Source organism: Halichoerus grypus, chromosome 5, assembly GCF_964656455.1.
Source record: "Halichoerus grypus chromosome 5, mHalGry1.hap1.1, whole genome shotgun sequence".
In the NCBI taxonomy this organism is placed as follows: Eukaryota; Metazoa; Chordata; class Mammalia; order Carnivora; family Phocidae; genus Halichoerus; species Halichoerus grypus.
Window position 1 is genome coordinate 162,983,106 of NC_135716.1, and position 22,064 is coordinate 163,005,169.

General features: G+C 39.4%; 1 protein-coding gene across 16 annotated transcripts in view; it reads right to left on the reverse strand.

The window, feature by feature from the left end:
• Nucleotides 1-2,535: 2,535 nt before the first annotated feature.
• Nucleotides 2,536-22,064, reverse strand: part of S100PBP (S100P binding protein) — a 44,553-nt gene continuing 25,024 nt past the window's right edge. For 7 of the 16 annotated variants that reach the window (XM_078073459.1, XM_078073457.1, XM_036065225.2 and 4 more), the window contains 2 exons: nt 7,432-7,519; nt 2,536-5,156 (listed from right to left, as the gene is read on the reverse strand). In XM_078073459.1, the coding sequence (XP_077929585.1) occupies nt 5,012-5,156; nt 7,432-7,519 (233 nt within the window). In that variant the 3' untranslated portion in view covers nt 2,536-5,011. Of the gene's footprint in view, nt 5,157-5,185; nt 5,436-7,431; nt 7,520-11,694; nt 11,746-13,269; nt 13,911-22,064 lie in introns of those variants that run through there. The other 9 variants (XR_013448284.1, XR_004908626.2, XR_004908625.2 and 6 more) reach the window with 8 other exon arrangements.

The following is a 22,064-nucleotide window of genomic DNA, read 5'->3' on the forward strand; positions in this document are numbered from 1 at the left end:
ACTTAGGGGCACACTGTAATGGAAGGTTCCAAGAGGAGGAGAGCAAGTCTTAAAGGCTGGGTGGGAAAGTGGAAATCTGTTGGCACCCAGAACTCTAAACCACACGTGAGAGAGGTACTTGCCAGGCCCCGTGTCCTGTGCGCCTGTCTAGTGCCATGTGGCGCAGAAGCCCCGAGGTCAGCACCAGGTACGTACAGCCAGCTGTGGGGGCCAGGGGGTTGGCAGGACCTGGAGGACGTCAGCTGAGGGTATGAGGGGGATGGGAGAGGAGTGAACAGTCCGGTTTAGGGAAACCCCATTCCCTGTAGTTACCTCCCTAAACCCCCAAGTTCTACAACGGAGCTGTTCTTGGACCAGCCGTCATGCCCAGAACCCTACAGCTATGACTTGAGCCGGGGTCCCCTCTTCACCACATAGACCCGCAGATTCCTCACAGCTTGGGACGGGTGTAGGCAAGTTCTTGGAGACTGAGAGGCCTGACCTGCAGGCCACGCAGGGCCTATGGGAAAATGCCAGACGAGAGGCGAGGCTTCCTTGTCACCGAGTGACCCCTCAGGCTAGCTACTTCTCTGGGGGGGTGGTTTCCTTATTTGTCAAGAACAAAGGGGTACGAACAGAGTCCCAGAGCCCACCTGACACCTGGAGTAGGAGCCAGGGGGCTTCCTCCCAGGAACAAGAGGGAAGCCCCAGGGTCTGGAAGAGGAAGGACCGTGTTTCTGTGGGGCAGGAATCCTTCCCTCTTTCTGATCCTGTCCTTTCAACCCAGGCTTTTCAGGGTAGCGTCCTCCAGAATCCACTTTTAAGACCTCTAATTCAGCTCTTTTTAAAAATACATAGTATCGTACCACTCCAGTCATGTGACGTTTTAGATTGCCATGTTATTTCTCACCCTCTTTAAACCTATTTGAGTTTTTGGGTTTTGCTTTTAAGTGGCCTCCAAGAACAAATTGCTTCCATAAATCGGAAACACCCCCTGGCTCCAGCCCCACCAAATATTCCCAGAATATTATACAATATTCCCAAACCCTCAAGTGTCACTTGAAGCTAAGTCGAAGGAGATCCTCATATACAAATAGTTCCTTAGTGATAATAATGATTCGGGACTACGACATGGAGTGTTTTACAGGTTGTCCAAAAGATTACATTCCACCCCCTTCTCAACGGGTGCTGGGGAAGGTCAGATTTTCTGTCTGTGGCATGTTCCAGTTGTCACTGGAGGAGGACAGGTGGGGAGGATTGACAAGGCAGGAGCTTGTTCATTAAGGAATTCCACCACTGACCAGCTGATACTTCCTGTGACAAGTGGAAATTTTTTTCCTGACAGGTGCCCTGACATACAAAGCAAGCATACCCTAGAACCAGCTTAGGGATAATTGTTTTCTCTTAGAAAAGCAGGACAACACAAAGAAAAGCCGGGAACTCTTTCTAGTTTTAGGTGGTTGGGTTTTTTTCTTCCTGTAAAAGCTCCAAACAGGCTAGAGAATGACCCCATTCTTTTGAGAGAAGTTCCATTTCTCCTCCTCCTCACTTTTCCGTAACATAAAACAAACTAAAGGTAAGGAACACCATCACTTCAAGAGAATGCAGCCTGGTCTCTGAGACCTTTAATGTCTGCAGTAATGCGTTGCTAAAAAGGAAATAAGCAACTACGGGACCAAGGATCTACACCTGACAGAAACAAAATGGGTATGTATAGGTCAAGAGTACCTCAGAGTAAGACAATATCAAATAGCTGAGTATTTAGCAAATCTATATTGAAGCTTTTGCTTGGACTATAGAATATCCATTAAACAAAACTTACATAACAGCAAGCCCGAGAGTCTATCCAAACATGTTGCTACTTATTTTCTCAGCATGAGTTGAGATTTTAAAAGCTTTGGCTAATACAGGTGACAAGCTTTTATTGCCGTTATCCTGGTCTCCTGGGTAAGTCCAAGGAGCTCAGGTTCACGAAAGGGTTCTAAGGAACGCCGTGTCCCCCACATCTACCCACACTTATTCCACCTTCATCCCAGGTTCCAGGAGCAGTCAGTTTCTGGAGAAGTTGGGTTAAGAACTACCATCAGTTTTGTACGATCAGTGCTGGTTTCCCCTATCCCTTTCAAAGGGAGAATGCTCTGGGATAACTCAGCCTCTTCCTTAATCAGCACCAGCTCAGGAGAGGCAGACAGAGGTCCCCGCACAGCCATGGGAAGGAACGGAAGGCAGTGCTTGTCTGATCGGGCTGAGCCTGCTCCCCCTCTGCAGAAACAGGAGCACAGTGGTATTTCAGGCTTTCCCTGTCAGGCTCCTGACATGCACTACATGTAGCTGCAAATCCCAATCAATTTCAACATTTCTTACCTGCTGGAAGGCCTTTCTCAACACTGTAATTTACCCTCAAAAGAATAGGGAGCGTGGACCCTTGCCTCCCCAGTACCACACTCTACTAACTGCCACCCCCGCCCAGACCCCACTAACCTGCCTACGCAAAAGAGGAAGGAACCCTCCTTCAAAGCCTGCAACAGACGGCCACGGTACATACGCCACGACAAGAACTTTTATTTCTCTTTAATGACATTAAACACAACTGCTACAAGGGAAAAAACATGATAAAGAGGAGGCACCAAACTTCGGTTTCGTAACTGATCCTGACATCTCAAGTCCATGAGGCCTGCACGAGATGCAAAGCTATAGGTTATTGCAGGCTCTTGTAAGTAAACTATGTAAACAGCACATTTTTACGCTTTGTCAAGACCCCTGTTGGTGAGAACGTCGTCATGAATGAAGAAAGCTAGGTAGGCAGTTAAATGCACATAACCCTTACTCAAATAAAATACAGCAAGAACTCACGAAATACTAGACTGAGAACCCAACACCAGGTATGAGATATGCAGCTTTAAAAACATATTAAAACTCCAGATTTTACCTACTACCATCTTTAAGGCAAACATGCCTGGTAATGAGTTTTCTTTGGCTTTGTTTTTTTTCTTCTTAAAGAATACCATGTTAACCGCTAGAGAACAGTTCTCTCCTCCCCCAGTCCAACAGATTTAATTAAGCTGCTAACGCTTTGGAAAAACAGAATTATTTGAGCAAAGAGGAAATGTGATTGTCACATTTTCTAGTTAACCCGTCACTCATTTGGCAAAGGCAATGCTGCCAATTACACATTCAGACTTAAACCCTCCTTTACCAGGAATGCGGGAAGATGAGCCTAAGCAAAATGCTGTCCCTTCACTCCTTGGGTTCGTGGGCAACTAGACAGCTCGGGTGCTAGTTATTCCAGCTACAATTAATTGTTATTATGCTGTGGTTCCAAAGGTAGACGTCTGCTTATCTCACTCCATCATGCTAACTCAGGGAAACCTGGAGAAGTGACTAATGTAGTAAATGTCCATTATGCCAAGTAAAGTAATAGATTTTGACTCTTGCCTTTGAACAGAACTTTGCATTTGGTCCCAGAATCTAAACCAAATGTCCAAGGAAGAGAATTCTCACCTAGATGAAGACAGTAAACACCTCGGGACATCCATCTAAGCTGACTGGTGGCTTGAATGACCAAACCTTTCCCTCAGTTTCTAAAGCAGGGTAGGGTGTTTAAGATGGGTTTCTCACATACAAAGGTGGGGCTGATGAAAACACAAAACCAGACAGAGGCAGTTAGCCCAGTATCACAGGCCGTGCTATGGCAACCATGCCCAGCCTTCACGGAGGGTGAACAGCATGAATGCGGGACTGCAAAACCTCCCAACAACTGTCTAGAGTCGTCTGTAAAGAAAGAATAACAAACTCCTCAGACATCCCTCAGGATGGCTGCACAAAGTCTGTCAACTTAATTTAGAATACCAAACCTTTAGATCAGGTAATACTTTTGTACACAGGCTTAATCACAACTACATTAGACCCACATTAGCGGTTTTGTCCAATTGTGTTTCAGAGGTTTAACCAAATGAGATGGTAACATCTGGAAGCTAAAGGCACGTCTTGTTAACTAATAATGGAGACAAAAAAGTGCCTCTCCAAAGTCTCTCCGACAGGATGGAGCTCATTGACTAACACATCAACTCATACTTGAAGTTGGAGTTGAGCAGATGAAACGAAGACCAACTCACACCTCAGTAGCACTGGCTTTCTGGCCTGTCCTGGAGGTAAGACTCTGGGTGGGAAGCTCTTTAGTAAAGAGAGCAGGGAGGCTGTTCTTAGGAGGCAAATCTAGGTCTAACAGGATACAGGAACACACCAATAGAACCTAAGGAGCATAATGGTCACTGGTGAAAAAAGAAGGAAAATCCTTGAGAAAAGGCAGAGAAGACAATCGGTCACAAGACCACAAATCGACAAGGGTTAGTCAGCAGTCTTCCGTCAGAGTTAAGATGTGTAAGATTTGTAAACCTATTGTGCAAAACATATTTAATGAAGGGGGGGCAAAAAAATAAATAAAGGCAGCTAGTAAGTACAAAAAGGAGAGAAGATTTACACTTTTAATTTGTCCTTTCAACAGGATTTTTGTCCTGCTCCATCCTACTTCAAATGTCCTGGATTACCAACTTTAAAATACTGACAAGTACTCAAGAGATTCAAATAAAAATGTACAAGGGGTTGTTAAAAGTGACTTATGTCCACTTATAAGTCATCAGCAATAATTAACACTGGCTTGCAGCCTGGTAATCTCTTCCTTACAGGAGATTAAAAGATGATTCTCTTTTGGGCACCAGAAGGAGACTTCACCTCTGTGAGGAGGTGGGTGTTTTGCTTGAGCCTAGGTATTCTGGCTTAATGCAGGCTTTCAAGAAGTGGCAACTTTCGATTTAAATAAAAAAAATTAAAACGTAACAGTGCTTAAACTTACATGCACACAGACAAACAAGAAGGACCTTATACAAAAAAATTTCAAGTCAGCAATGGAAATTTCCAAAAGGTGACAAGTTCTTTAAATAAAAATCTTGTGAAAAATAAAATTCAAAATCTACAAAGCACAAAAGAGCAGAAGATAAGATGCTGCTCTGAACAGGACCCTGGATAGGGACCTTCACTGCTGATGGGATGAGACAAATGGACTTGATGGGAAGTCCGGGAGACGCTGGAATCGATGGTGGCTTCGCCTGTTCCTGTCGACCCACTGAGTCAGACTGTATCTCTGCAGAGGTTTCTGCCGGAACCGAGCAGCGTAGTTTCTATCAGGAGAGAAGGAAAATAAAAACAGGAAAGATGAGGGTTTCAGCTGGAATGGCTATTTGTACACAAAATTTAAATGCCCTAGGCAACCATTTTAAGAATATCTTTACTTTGGGGCGCCTGGGTGGCTCAGTCGTTAAGCGTCTGCCTTCGGCTCAGGTCACGGTCCCAGGGTCTTGGGATCGAGCCCCGCATCGGGCTCCCTGCTCGGCGGGAAGCCTGCTTCTCCTTCTCCCACTCCCCCTGCTTGTGTGCCCTCTCTCGCTGTGCCTCTCTCTCTGTCAAATAAATAAATAAAATCTTTAAAAAAAAAAAAAGAATATCTTTACTTTTGGGCACCTGGGTGGCTCAGTCAGTTAAGCATCTGCCTTCAGTTCAGGTCATGATCCCAGGGTCCTGGGATCGAGCCCTGCATCGAGCTTCCTGCTGAGCAGGGAGTCTGCTTCTCCCTTTACCCCTCCCCCCTGCTTGTGCTCTCTGTCATGCTCTCTCAAATAAATTTTTTTAAAAATCCTTAAAAAAAAAAAAAAGTATCTTTACTTTTGGATATCAGATATTAATTTTACATTTCAATCCTCACAATTTTAGAAATTATTTATACTATTTTATTTATGTGAAAGTCACAATGTAAGCGCTATTTCCTTCCAACTCCAAAGCCAGTTGCCAAAGAGGTATTATGCTGATATGTGCCATATACATGAATGTTAAGAAAACCTAATATATAACGTATAATAATGTTTCAGTAGGAAAAAAATATTTTCTCCCTCAAGAAACATTTAAAACAGGATCTATATTTCATTGGTTGCATCAGACCTGTACCTCCAACAGGACCTCACTGTCTGACACAGCTCAAGGTTGCTCAGGACACAGCAGTTAAAATTAGAATAAAATTCCCAGAGAAGGTAAGTCATCATGTGAGTATCACACTGCAAGTTTAGAGACTGAATAATTAATAGCATGGACTCAAAGTAAAGTTTCTTGAGCTTCTCCTTTAATCACCCCCAGTCCTTTAGGCTGGGGTTCTGAATAAGACCCTCTGAGATAATTTGATCTCATTCTCAACTCCAGCTGTTCCTAATAACCACCTGGGAAGCTTTTTAAAGGTAAAGATTCTTGCCCCCAACCCCTGACTTAATGACTTAGAATCCCTTGGGGCAGGACCTGGACATCTGTATTTTTAGATATCTCCGCAGGTGACTGTCAGTAGCCAGAGTTGAAAATAACTGTAACATTTTATGACATTTATCTAGCCCTATATGCAAGTACTTGCTGAATTCTTTAAATACGTCACCTCATTTAATGTGAATAACAATCCTATCAGAAAAGCACTCTCGTTAATATCTTGTAGAGGTAAGGAAACTGAGTCTCAAGTTAAATAACGTGTCCAAGGTCATAAAGTGGAGTAAGTAGAAGAGCCTGGATTTGAATTCACACCTATCTCCAGAATTCATCTAATAACCACCATACTGCCCTGCCTTTCGAGATCTGCTATGATTTTGGCAACTATAGGGTCAACACTGAGTATAAAGGCCCTGAGGTGGGAGCATGTGTGACATATTCGAAAAATAGCAAGCCAGTGTGACTAGTGCAGAATGAGCAAGGGGAAGAGTAATAGATGAGGTCGGTGAGCTAACCACGTCAGCCCAGGCCATGGTCCTTATAGCGGATTGTGAAGATGGGAAGCCACTGGAAAATTCTGAGCAAAGAAGAGAATGTGAATCTCTTTGGCTGCTGAGTTGAGAATAGTAGACAGGCAAAGGCAGAAGCAGGGAGACCATTTAGGAGACTTCCAACAGTCCAAGTGAAAATGATGAGAAATGGTCAGGTTATGGATATATTTTGTATGTAGAGCTTATGGGATTTGCTAATGGGCTGAATAAGGGGTGAGAAAAGAATCAAAGATGACTCCAAGGTTTCTCAGTAACTGGATCAAAGTAACTGAATAAATCTGTAAAACCACACTACATCAAGAATCCAGAAGATCCAGAATAGAAAGGCCCTTTGACATCAATTAGTCCAACATATTAGTTTTAGTGATGTGAGGACCAGAGAAGTGGCATGACTTGATCAAAATTATATAGCTAAGTTATAAACTGCAAAGCTAGTACTGGACCCCCCATTTCCTGAATTTCAGCTCAGTTCTTATTCCATTATACTCTACTGTTTCTTTTCCCACCTCTGGAATTAAACAACAATTACACCCCAACTCCCCACAACATTCCGCCTACAGCCAAATTTTCCTCCTCCTCCTCCTCCTCCTAATCACCCACTCACCTCATGGTGAGGTCCGAAGGATGCTGCCATTTTGGGTTCTGCATATGATAAACTTGACCCATCAGGGCATACAGTTCCCCCGAGGCACCTGTGACACAGAGGGATCGTGGTTAGGAAGCAGCTCAGTGAACTTGCCCATGTCAGCCTACGTCAAAGCATGTGCTTTCAGGGAAAGAGAAAACAGGCACTGGTCCTAATACTATGAGTATCACAAGCAGTCAGCACAAAAACTGTAAGCCAGAGAGGGGAGCTTGCTCTCAGATGATGATGATGATGATGAAGCAATAATGACAGCCACCACTCATTCACTCAACACTTACTAGCTCCTACAATGCGTGAGGAACTTCAGTGATCTCTAGAATATGGTGGTAGGCAAGATGCTGTACCTGCGCTCAATTAAGTTATATAGAAGACAGGCGATTCCAAAACTTGTGGTAAGTGCAGTGACAGGAGAAACAGGCTGCTGTGAAGCACAGAGACTGGAGGGTGGGGGTTTGAGAAAGCCCTCTCCAGGGTAAGTAAACTAGAAGCAGGGCTCAAAAGGATGTCTAGAAGTTAGTGAGGTAAAGAGGGGTGGGGGTGCGGGTATCCAAGAGAAACAGATAATATAAAGGCCCAGAGTTCCAAGACAGCAAAATACATTCAAGAAACAAGAGAAGTTGAGAATAGAAGGCAGATGGGGGCTTTTTGCTAACAAGAAAAATTGTTGGAGGCAATTTCTCAAATACCTGGGAGCCTGGCAAGGTGCTATGCACTTTATATACTATCTTACCTAATTCTAAAAAAAAAAAAAAAAAATCTCATATGGAGATAGTTGTTATTAACATCTTTTCGGAAAGGGGATACTGTGGCTCAGGGAGGTGGACTTGCCTTAAATGCTCAATCTCAAAACTGGCTCCTGTTTGACTCCATACTTTTGCCACCATCTGATAATGCTAATTTTGCACTTAAGGGCTGAGACTTAGGTTGAAGCTTGCAAAAACAGAAATTATGATTAGAGAGAACAAAATAATTTCCCTAGACCAGTGATTCTCAAAGTTCAACATGTATCATAATCAGTGGAAGTATTATAAAGCAGATTACTGGGTCCCAGCCCCAGAGTTTCTGATTCTGTAGGTCTCCAGTGGGACCTGAGAATTTGCATATCTAATAAATGCCCAAGTGATGTTGATGCTGCTGGCCTGGGAACCACACTTTGAAAACCACTGCCTTAGACAGTAGAGACTTTTCTTTCAGCTAGCTCACACACTTCCCATTATCTTCTCCACTATGCTCTCAGAAACCAAAAGCAGTTGAACTAGGCTACAGACTATCTTTTCAAGTTCTGGTAAAAGATATTTACTTAACTTTTAGGACTAATCTAATTTATTGGAAGCCTCAAGAAGTTGAGCTTTGTAGAGAAAGTATATACTTTGAAGTTAGGCAGACTTAAATTAAAATTCCAATCCAGCCACTAACTAGCTCTGTGACCCTGGGCAAATCGTTTCACTTCTTCCAGGCCCACTTGATTCATCTATGAAATACAGACAATACTACTATCTAGCATGAAGCCGAACATTAGGAACACAGCACATAAAAGACTCAGCACAGTGCCTGCCACAAAGCCGCTGCGCAGTACGTGCCAGCTATTGTTACGGTGTTAGAGCTACAGGCCTATGTTAGTTCGCGAAGACTCTTCTAATCGTGTGACACTCACTCACCTCTCTGTAAGGAAAAATGTTTATTAAGTGGATCAGTCTACACATAAACTATGACATGCTTTATAACACTCAGCAGAAATTCTCTAACCATAACGAGATGATACTCTTCAGGAAAAATTTATAGATTCATTACAAGCTTCTGTGCAGTTAAAATAAAAAAGTACAACCAACGGTAAAAGAAGACAATTGACAAAATGAAAAATACATTTGAAACATGTCTGGCAAAGTTTTAATGTCCTCACTCTACAGGAGTAATCTCCTCATAAACAAAAGAGGTCAAAGGACATGAATAGGCAATTCATAAAAGTAATACAAATGATCAATAAACATAATGAAAAGCTGTCCAATCTCACTAATATGGGAAGAAAACATATGAATCTCACTTCTTGAGAAGGAAATATAAATCAGAAAAGAATTTCTCCTTTAAGAAGGGAAGTAGCTTTAGATTAGAAAATCCCTTGCCTGCTGGATGTCTTAAGTTAAAATCAAAGGTCTCAAATCAAATTGCCTTTCCCATATCCTACATTCACATCACCAGCACCCCAATCGTTCTAGGCCTGCAAAAAAACATTTTAGTGAGGGGAAAAACCAGCTTTGTAGGACTTTCAAGATATGTTTTTCCTGCCAAAGCATCACTAAAGGAGGGCTGGCATGATACAGATACCGCGGTATCTGATCTCAAAATGGAACGAGATTATCTGTGGACCATGTCCTTCAGCTCACTCATCTCTTACCAGCTAGATCCTGATGATGGAGGCTAAAGATATACTATAAGCCCCCTACAGAGAAACCTATTCACTTTAAACTCAAAGGGGAAAAAAAACTGGTCGATTAAGCCCAAGGAGGCTTCAAGTATTAAACAGCTAGGAGTCATAATCTAGCAGGAGCAACTTACATATAGCACTTACCGTGTTATCAGACATTGTCCTAAGAGCTTTACATATATTAACTCATTTGTTCATTGTTATAGTAATCCTATGAGGTATTTTCCCCATTTCACAGATGAAGAAACAGAGGCACAGAGAAACAATCTGCCCAAGGTCACACAGTTAGTAACAGAGCCTGAATTCTAACAATATAATACCATCATCGAGTTGAATTTCCATAAAACTTTTTCTGGACTGACATTTCTTAGTGGGGATTAGAAAGCAAGAATCATATCACAATATGTCTCTTGTATACCCAGTTGGTACCTCGCACAGTGCTGAGTAAACAAGGGCTCAATAATCAGGTCTCAGCTCATGCACCAAGAAATGTTAGTTCTCCTTAGCACTAAGAACTTACTGATGGACTAGAGTAACCTTTTTTGATAAGACTTAATGATCTAGAGATAATGGGAGCTACATTTATTAAGCATTAATTATGCGCCAGGCACTTTGCTAACTGCTTTGCATTCACCCTATCATCTAATCCTAACCACCACATGAGGCAAATACCATGATCCCCATTTTATTCATGATTAAACTGAAGCTTAGAAGATACTCATCTATCATCTAGTAAATGGGAAAGCCAGGATTCAAACCCAGGTGGAGCTAATAATCCAAAAACCTTATTTCAGCTCACAGCTCCTATCTCTTCTGCCAAATTTAGAGATGCTAACAAGAATGGAAATGTTTGAATTTTCTCTTCACAGTCTCTAACAGATGGGCTTTCTTGGACCAACAATCAGTACCATGGGTTTACTTTAAGTTGTGGCTAAAAGGTGGCGAAGACTGTCCTTTGTTTTGTGCCTAAATAAGAATGAAAGAGAAAAAAAACCTTAACATTGCAGGAATGAGATAAGCAATTCATCTAAACCTTAATCTATAAATATGTAGCTCACTAGTTTTGGGGACAATCCAGTCTAATAACTGTCTTTAATAAGTTAGGTCAATCAATTGTTAAAAAGGAGGAGGAATGGAAGATGCTGAATGCTTGCTATGCCAATGGCCCTTCAGACAAGTTTTATATGTCACCATACTTTGTACATGACCCTGTTTAATTAAGTGCGGCACATGACCCACAAACAGAGAATCTCTCAGCTGGCTAATGACCTAAGAGCTGGCCTGGCACCAACAGTAAGTGAATCAATCAGATACTCTCCTTCGGAATGTGACTGTGAGCTTTAGTAATGAGAGTGAGAGAGAAGAGCACACAGGCAGGGCTCCAGAAGAGACCAGACACACAGGAGACAGCTAACAGAGAGCAGCAGCAGCACTGGTCAGAGAAAGATTAGAAGTACGAGAATCACTAACTCAGCAGGAAAACCTGAACAGGGAACAAAGGCACCCATTTCTGAGGGGGCATGAGGCCTGGATCTATGGCTGATTCTTTTCACTACAAGAACTGGCTGTGTTGTTGTCTAATCTTCTGTAAATCCTTAAACTCGGTTACTTAAAGGCAATCACAATGTCTCTATTCCTCGCAATCAAAAAAATACCTAATACAGGGGAGGGGATGAAAAGGGAAAGAAAGAAAAACATGTGCTATAGGGGTGCAGGCTACTGCTTTTATAAATACATTAATAAAATAGGAATAAAAAGGAAAAAAGATTAAGTGGAAAATAAGAATGCAAATGTGTCACCTCTAGGTCAACAAAACTGCGATGATCTAGTGCAAATCTTGACTGATTTTCCTTGCAGACAGGGCAAAAAACAAAAGAAAGAAATAGACATTATTATATATATATATTATATAACTCATTTTTGAAGTGATGTATTAGATGGGGGCTATTGAGTGACATATGAATGTCCTCAACAGTAATGCCAAATGCAGAAGCAGAATGTACATAACCATTGTTGCTTGTGATCTCCATTAACAATCAAAGCAGAGACTTCTACTTCTAAGCATGATGAATGGGCTTACCTCCCATTCTAGTAAGCAACTAGAAACTGGGCAAAATATATGAAACAACTGTTTTCAGACTGCTCAGAATCGTGATTCCTGAGAGAAGGGAAGTAACTGAGGTGAACCTGGAAACTTCTTATGAGTCTCTGAGTCTGTAACTTTTCAAAATAAAAAGTTTAAAATGAAGGCAAAACAAACACTTTGTAAATAAAACAAAAGCAGAGAGACTTCATTGCCAGCAGACCTGCACTATAAGAAACTAAAAATTCATCAGGAAAAAGGAAAATAACAGATGGAGAAGAATCAAAGGCACTGAAAATGGTAAATATGTGAGTAAATATAAGACTTTATCTCATTTTAAAAAGTCTTTAAAAGATAACTGTTGAATGGGTTGAAGGGTTAAACATGTATGTATATGTAAAATGTATAAAAATAATAGCATAAAAAACAGAATGGAGGGGCACCTGGCTGGCTCAGTCAGAAGAGCACTCGACTCTTGATCTTGGGGTCATGAGTTCGAGTCCCACATTGAGTGTAGAGATTACTTAAATAAATAAATAAACTTAAAAAAAAAAACAGAATGGAGATTTTGAAGTGTACTGTTATTAGGGCCTTATATTATGTTAAGTGGTGTATTATTTGAAGGCGGACTGGTAGGTTAAAGATCCATATTGTAAACAATAGAATCACAGTTCTCAAGGTGTGTTCAAGAGTCCCTGGGAGTCCCGCCACACCCTTCTGAGGCTTTACAAGGTCAAAATTATTTTCAACACAACACTAAGATGTTATTTGTCCTTTCCACTTGCATTCTCTCAAGTGTACCATGGAATTCTCAAGAGGCTATATGACGACAGAGTACAGAACCACATATGAGGATCTGGCAGGCTTCTGTTAAGCCAGGAATTAAAAGAGATTTGCAAAAATGTAAATCAATGCCATTCTTCTCCCTAAATTTTTGGTTTTGTTTTAAAAAAGTTATTTTTAGGGGCGGCTGGGTGGTTCAGTCAGTTAAGCGTTGGACTCTTGATCTCAGCTCAGGTCATGATCTCAGGTTTGTGAGATGGAGCCCTGTGTCGGGCTCTGTACTGGGCGTGAAGCCTGCTTAGGATTCTCTCTCCCACTCCCTCTGCCCCTCCCCTCCTCTAAAAAAAAAAAGTTATTTTTAGTGGGCCTGGCTGGATCAGTCAGTGGAGCCTGCCACTCTTGATCTCTGGGTTGTGAGTTCAAGCCCCATGTTGTGTGTAGAGATCACTTTTTTTTAAAAAGTTATTTTTAATAAAAACATATTATTTATGTTAATGTGCAAAAGTTTATTTTTTAAATATATTAATAAATATTTAAATAATTTTTCAGTTCTAACTTTTAATATGATTGAGTATAGAGAGATGTAACCCATACAAACAAAACTTTGGGGTCCTGAATTTCTAAGAGTGTAAATGGGTCCTGAGACCAAAAACTTTGAGAACTACTACCCTAGAACAACCACTAAAAATAAAACAAAGGTATAGGTAATAAATCAAGCATGGAGATAAAATGGAATACTAAAAAATACTTAAAAAAAAAAAAAAGGCCAGGAAAAGATGAAAGAAGACACAAAGAACAGATAAACAAATAGAAAACAAGTAATAAGATGGTAGATTTAAAACCAGCCATACTGACTGGACTAACACTCAAATTAAAAGACTGAGATTGTAAGGCTGGAAAAAAGAAAAGCTAGACTCACTATATAGTGCCTACAAGACATCCACTTTATTTTAATTTTTTTTTTAGAGAAGGAGGGGGGAGGGGCAAAGGGAGAGAAAGAGGGGGAGAGAAAATCTCAAGCAGACTCCAAACCCAGCACCTGCACGGGATGCAGAGGCTCCATCTCACAATCCTGAGATCATGATCTCAGCTGAAATCACAGGTCGCACATTTATCCAACTGAGCCTCCCAGGTGCCCCAAGACATCCACTTTAGAACACAAAGATATGAACAGATTAAAAGGAAAAGATTAAAAAAAAAGGTATCATGCACACAGTAATGAAAAGGAGGCTTAATGGCTACATAAATATGAAACAAAGTAGACCTCTAAACAGAGTATTACTAAGAATGTTAATACTGAATGTTACTAAGATTAAAAAAATGTTCATAATGATAAAAGGGGTCAATTTATCAAGAGGATATAATATTCCTAAAAGTGTATGCCTCCAATACCAGAGTTTCAAAATACAAGAGGCAAAAACGGACAGAAGTGAAAGGAGAAACAGGAAAATCCACAATTAGAGTGGAGATATGAACACTCCTCTTTTAGTTAGAAAATCTGTAAGGATATAGAATTGAACACCACCAGCAACCTACAAAACCTCACTGAAATGTATAGAACACTCCACCAACATCAGAATATACACTTTCAAGTGCACATAGAACATTCACCAAACAGACCATATGCTGGTCTATAAAAATAAGTCTCAGTATATTTAAAAGAATTGAACTCATACCGAAAATATTCTGACCACAACAGAATTAAGCTAGAAATAATAGGAAGATAGATGAAAACTCCCAAATATTTGGAAATTAAGTAACACATTTCTTTTTTTTTTTTTTTTTTAAGATTTTATTTATTTGACAGAGAGAGACACAGCAAGAGAGGAAACACAAGCAGGCGGAGTGGGAGAGGGAGAAGCAGGCCTCCCGCTGAGCAGGGAGCCCGGACGTGGGGTGGGGCTCGATCCCAGTGGGCGCCTCTAAGTAACACACTTCTAAATAACCCATAAGTCAAAGAAGTAATCACAAGGGAAATAGAAATTGCTTTGAGCCAAATGAAAATAAAAATGTATCAAAATCTGTGGGATGCACCTAAGCAGCACTTAAAGGAAAACCTGTGCTTTAAATGCTTACAGAAGGGGCGCCTGGGTGGCTCAGTCATTTAAGTGTCTGCCTTTGGTTCAGGTCATGATCCCAGAGTCCTGGGACTGAGCCCTGCATGGGGGGGGAGGGGGGGGCGGTCCCACTCAGCAGGGAGTCTGTTTCTTCCTCTGCCCCTCCCCCTTCATGCTCTCTCTCTCAAAATAAAATCTTAAAAAAAAATGCTTACAGAAAATAGAAAGATCTCAGATCAGTGATCTAACCTTCCACATTAAAAAGCTAGAAGATGGGGCGCCTGGGTGGCTCAGTCATTAGACGTCTGCCTTCGCCTCGGGTCGGGGTCCCAGGGTCCTGGGATGGAGTCCCACATCGGGCTCCCTGCTCGGCGGGAGGCCTGCTTCTCCCTCTCCCACTCCCCCTGCTTGTGTTCCCTCTCTCACTATGTCTCTCTCTGTCAAATAAATAAAATCTTAAAAAAAAAAAAAAGCTAGAACACAAGAGCAAATTAAACCCAAAGTAAGTAGAAGAAAAGCAACAACAAAGTGGAGAAAAAAATAAAAATGTAATAGCCAAAAACAATACAGAAATATGAAACTAAAAATTTGCTTTGGGGGCAAAAAATCAGTAAAACTGATAAAACTTTAACTAGATTGTCCACGAAAAAAAGACAAATTACCAATATTAGAAATGAAATGGTAACCATCACTACAGATCCTACAGTAATTAAAGAAATAATAAAGGAACATTATGAATAATTTTATGCCAATAAAATAATAAACTTAGATAAAAATGGGCAAATTCCTTATAAGACACAAATTATCGATATGGACGCAAAGATAAAGAAATTCTGAAAAAAACCTCCAGGGTTAGATGGCTTCACTGACAAATTCTATCAAACATTTAAAGGAATAAATACCAATCCTACATAAACTGAAACACTTCCCTACTTATTTTATGAAGCCAGTACTACTATGATACTTAGAGGACAACACAAGAAAAACTAAAAACCAAAACTCCTTATAAACAAGATGTAAAAACTCTTAAAAATATTAGCAAACTTAATTAAGGATAATTCAGTAAGGCCAGTGAGTTTATCCTAGGAATGCAAGTTAGCCTAAGAGTCAAAAATCAATAAATGTAATACACCACATTACAGAATAAGTCAAAATACCATATGACCTTCTAAATAAATGCAGAAAATTCAACTGACAAAATTCACCACTCATTCATGATAAAAACTCTCACCAAACTACCAAAAGAAGGGGAACTTCTTCATACCTGATAAAGGGTATCGATGATAAAGCTACAGCTAATATCATACTTAATGTACTAGAGGTCCTAGCCAGGGCAGCAAGGCAAAAAAAAAGAAACAAAGGCCTATAGATTGGAAAGGAAGAAATAAACTGTCCTTATTTGGAGATATCATGTTAACACAGAAAACCCTATGGGATTTATTAAAAAGTTACCAAAAGTATCAAAACCACAATGGGATATCACCTCACACCAGTCAGAATGGCTAGTATCAAAACAACAAAAAATAACAACTGTTAGTGAGGATGTGGAGAAAAGGGAACCTTTGTGGACTATTGCTGGGAATGTAAACCGATGCAACCACTATGGAAAACAGTATTGGAGGTTCCTCAAAAAATTAAAAATAGACATACCATATGATCCAGTAATTCCACTCCTGGGTATTTACCCAAAGAAAGCAAAAGCATTAAATTGAAAATATATATGCACCCCTATGTTTATTGCAACATTATTTACAATAGCCAAGATATGGAAGCAACCTAATTGTCTATAATAGATGAATGAATAAAGAAAATACACACACACACACACACACACACACACACACACACTAGAATATTAGTTGGCCATAAAAAAGAATGAGATCTTATCATTTGCAACAATATGGATGGGCCTAGGTGGTATAACACTAAGAGAAATAAGTCAGACAGAGGACAAATATGAGTTCACTTATATGTGGAACCTAAAAAACAAAACAAATGAACAAAAAAAACAAAAAAGACTCAAACACACTCTTAAACAGAGAGAACAAACTTGTGGTTGCCAACAGGAAGGTGGGTGGGGGAATGGGTGAAATAGATAAAGGAAATTAAGAGGTACAAACTTCCAGTTATAAAATAAGCAAGTCATGGAGATGAAAAATACAGCATACAGAATATTGTAATATTTTAATAATATTGTATAGTGACAGATGGTGACTACACTTACAGTGGTGACCGTTTATTAAATTATAAAAAAGCACTGAGATACTGATGAATTTAACCAAATACGTGCAAGATCTGTACAATAAAAACTACAAGATGTTACTAAGAGAAATTAACAAGGCCATAAATAAATGGAGAAATATATCCTGTTCACAGATTAGAAGGCTCAGTATTGTTATGATGTCAGTTCTCCCCAAACTGATCTATTATAGATTCAACACAATCCCAATGAAATACCCAACAGGTGTTTTTGAACAAACTGACAAGCTGAAGTTAATTTTTTTTAAAGTTATAGAAATCCAAATACTTTCAAGACTTGCTGTAAGTTATAGTAATCAAGACAGTATAATATTGGCATAAGAATAGACATGTATATCAATGGAACAGAATAGAGAATTCAGAAATCCACGGAAAGGATCATCTTTTCAACAAATGGTGCTAGAATAGAAATAGAAAAATCAGTAAAATAAAAGCTGGGTTCTTTTTAAAGAAAGTATTACATCATAGTGTTCATAAACTTTTCGCTAGACTGATTAGAAGAGAGAAAACACAAATTACTGATACCAAGAATGGGAAAGATGACCATCACTAGAGAATACTATATAAAAGGCAGGGGCCTGGGTGGCTCACTCGGTTAATCATCTGACTCGATTTCTGCTCAGGTCATGATCCTGGGGTTGTGAGATCGAGCTCCCCCACCCTCCGTTGGGCTCTGTGCTCAGAGCGAAGTCTACCTGGGATTCTCTCTCTCCCTTTCCCTCTCTCCCTAACTGCATGCTGGTTCTCTCTAAATAAATAAATAAAAATCTTTAAAATAAACAAACAAACATAAATAAATAAGGAAAAGGCTAATAAGGGAATGTTATTAACTTCATGTTAATAAATTTAACAACTTAGATGAAATGGTCAAATTCCTTGAAAGACTACAAAGGTTACCCAAAAAGAAGTACCAATTCTTCTATACAAACTCTTCCAGAAAATGTGAAGAGGTAGAAATACTTCCCAATTCATTCTGTGAGGCCAACATTACTCTGACACCAAGACCAGATCAAGAAATTACAAGTATAGACCAATATCCCTTATTAAGGCAGATGCAAAAATGCATAATAAAATTTTAGCGAATCAACCCAATGCTATCACTTTACAAGGATAATACTTTAAGAACCAAGTGCAGAATGAATTAAGACCAGAAATGCAAGACTGGCTTAACACTGGAAAATCAAATAGTATAATTCTCTAATTAATGGACTTTAAAAAACACAACACTATGATCATCTCAACAGATGCAGATAAACTATTTGACAAAATCCAATATCCACTTCTAATAACACTCTCAATAAGCTATCAATAGGAGAGAACATTGTAAAGTTGATAAAGGGTATCTAGGAGATACAGCTAACATAATAGTTAACATAATAGTGAAAGACTAGATGTTTTCCTCCTAAGATCAGCAACAAGTTACTTGTATTACTTGTATTAAACATTGTACTGGAGTTCTAGCCAGTGCAATATGGCAAAAAAATTAAATAAAAGGCATCCAAATTGGAAAGGAACAAGTAAAAATGTGTTTATTTGCTGATGATCATAGATACAGAAACTGATGCGATCTACAAAAAAGGTACCAAAACTAACAAGTGAATTTATTAGCAAGGCTGCAGAATATAAGATCAATGTACAAAAATCACCTGAATTTCTATATACTGGCAACAAACAATCCTTTGTAAGGATGGGATCATCTGGAATTCATACACTGCTGGTGAGAATATAAAATAGTATAACCACTTTGGAAAAGTTTGGTGGTTTGGGTTTTTTTTAAAGATTTATTTATTTGAGAGACAGAAAGACAGCCAGAGAGAGAGCAAGCATGAGTTGGGGGAGGGGCAGAGGGAGAAAATCTCAAGCACTCCCAGATGAGCACAGAGCCCAACTCGGGACTCAATCTCACGACCCTGAGATCGTGACCTGAGCCGAAATCAAGAGTCGGATGCTTAACCGACTTAGCCACCTAGGTGCCCCAGGTTTGGTAGTTTCTTAAAAAATTAAACATACACCTACCATATGGCCCAGTCATTTTACCCCTAGATTTTTACTCAAGAAAAATGAAAGCATATCCATACAAAGATTTGTACATGAATAGTCATAACAGCTTTATTTGTAATAGCCAAAATTTGGAAACAACCCAAATGCCCCTCAAACAGGTGAATGGATAAACAAATTGTGGTATATTTCTATAATGGAATACTGCTCAGCAATGAAAAGGAATAAACTATCAACAAAATGATGAATTTCAAAATAATTTTGCTTTGAGAAAAGCTAGTATATATATTGTATGATTCCATTTACATAAAATTCTAGAAATTACAAACTATAGTCAGCAGATCAGTGGTTGCCTGGGAATTGAAGGGGGCAAGGAAAGGCAGGAAGGAGGAATTACAAAGAGGCACAAAGAAACTTTGTGGTGTGGTATATTTATCTTAATTGCAGTGAGTTTCATGGGTGTAAAGAAATGTCAAAACTCAACAAGTTGTATACATTAAATTTGTTTACTGTATTTGAATTATTACTCAAAAAAGAAGAAAATCGGGGCACCTGGGTGGCTCAGTCGGTTAAGCGACTGCCTTTGGCTCAGGTCATGATCCCAGGGTCCTGGGATTGAGTCCCGCATCGGGCTCCTTGCTCAGCAGGAAGCCCGCTTCTCCCTCCTCCTGCTCTTGCACGCTCTCTCTCTCTCCCTCTCTTTCCCTCTCAAATAAATAAATAAAATCTTTAAACAAAAAAAGAAAAAATCTTGAGATAAGCAATTAGTTCATAAAATAAGAACAACGTAATATGCAAAGGGAACAGAACAAGAAAAAAAAACTCTTAGAAATCATAAATGTGAATATGAAAGTAAAGAAGTCAATAAGAAAATGTCCCAGCAAGTGGACTAATTTGTATAAAATAATGGATAAAGACAAGGCTAAGCACTTCCAGAGAGAAAAAAACAGGTTACATTAAAAGGAATACAAATTAAATTAATAACAGACTTCTTCACAAGAACATTAGATGTATGCCTTCAAAATTCTGAGGAAAAATGACTTTTAATTTAGAATTCTATACCAAACTACTGATCAAGTATGAGGATAAGGATGTTTTCAGATATGGAAGGGCCACCCAAATTTATCCATCACTTTCTTAGAAATTCTCAAAGAATGTGCTCCACTAAAATAGATCAAAAGGAAGAAATGGGGATCCAGACAGGATTCAATCCAGGAAGGCAACAAAGAGAAACACCAGGATGATAGCTCTGCAGCAAGGCTAGAGAACAAGCAGTATAGATTGGAGCAGAACACAAGGCTCTAGAAAGGTCTCCAGGAAAAATTTTTAAAGGAATTGATAGATTACTAGGTATGTCTGGGCATTTGGGGGGGAGGGGGCACGACACAGACACACAGACAACACAGATAAGGATGTAAGTTGCATTTGTAAAAAAAAAAAATTAAGGATAAATTAATTTATAGTTTAAAAAAATTAGTGTGGTAATTAACTACTTCAGAAAAACAGATTCAAGAAAATGAAACCATAGTATACTATCTGACTTCGCAGTGAGCAATATTTGCATAGCTATAATACCGATGGATATGGATATAACAACCATTTAGGGCAACTACCACCAGAAAACAGAAAATAACAAGCGTTGGTGGGGATGTAGAGAAACTGGAACCCTTATACACTGTCAGTGGGATTGTAAAATAGTACAACCACTGTGTCAAACAGTAGGGAGTTTCCTCAAAAAATTCGCAGTAGAACTACATATGATCTAACAATACTTCTGGGTATTGTTGTATCCAAAAGAACTGAAATATATATCCAAAAGAACTGAAAGCAGGGTCTTGAGGAGATAGGTATCTCTAGCGGATGCGCACCCATGTTCAAAGCAGTATCATTCACAACAGCCAAGAGGTGGAAGCAACTCAAATGTCCATTGAAAGATAAATGGATAAACTGTGGTATATACATATAATGGGATATTATTCAGCCATAAAAAGGAAGGAAATTCGGCACATGCTACAACACAGATGAACCTTGAGGACATTATGCTAAATGAAATAAGCCAGTCACAAAAAGTACTGTTTGATTCCACTTATATGAGGTATCTAAAATAGGCAAATTCACAGAAACAGAAAGTAGCATGGTGTTTACCAGGGACTACAGGGAAGGGAAAAACGCTAGTCGTTTTTTAATGGTATGTATAGAGTTTGAGATTTGCAAGATAAAAAAAGTTAATGTGAATAAATTTAACACTACTGAACTGCACACTTAAAAATGGTTTAATTGGTGAATTTTATGTTATTTTGCTTACCACAATTTAAAAAAAAAGATTAATGGAGTCATGTTAGTAGACACAGGAGCCCACTTGAAGGAAGGAGTTCCCATTGGTCAAATTTGAGACAAACAGAGCATCAAAAAAAAGTAATGACTATTATCAACTATAACACATTAATTTTTAAAAATCTATGAGGTAATAGTGATACTAAAAAAAAATCTTCATAGAAGAATGGTAGGTAATCATTGTAAAAGAAATTATATATTTAGAAAATGAACACTTTCTATACAACTCTCTGTATAGCAGCCGATTTAGGTAAGGATCATCAATGAATGCCCAAATAATTAAGAACTGCTGTGGAACTGGGGCGCCTGGGTGGCTCAGTCGTTAAGTGTCTGCCTTCGGCTCAGGTCATGATCCCAGGGTCCTGGGATCGAGCCCCGCATCCGGCTCCCTGCTCGGCGGGAAGCCTGCTTCTCCCTCTCCCTCTCCCCCCTGCTTGTGTTCCCTCTCTCGCTGTGTCTCTCTCTGTCAAATAAATAAATAAAATCTTAAAAAACAAAACAAAACAAAACATTGGTCTTAAAAAAAAAAAAGAACTGCTGTGGAACAAGATATTCAAATGATACCGAAGCAATACCCCACAGATGACTTACTAATTACAAAGGGGAAAATGTGCCTTATAATGGAAAGATGTGGCAGTTAACACTTCATTTTTTT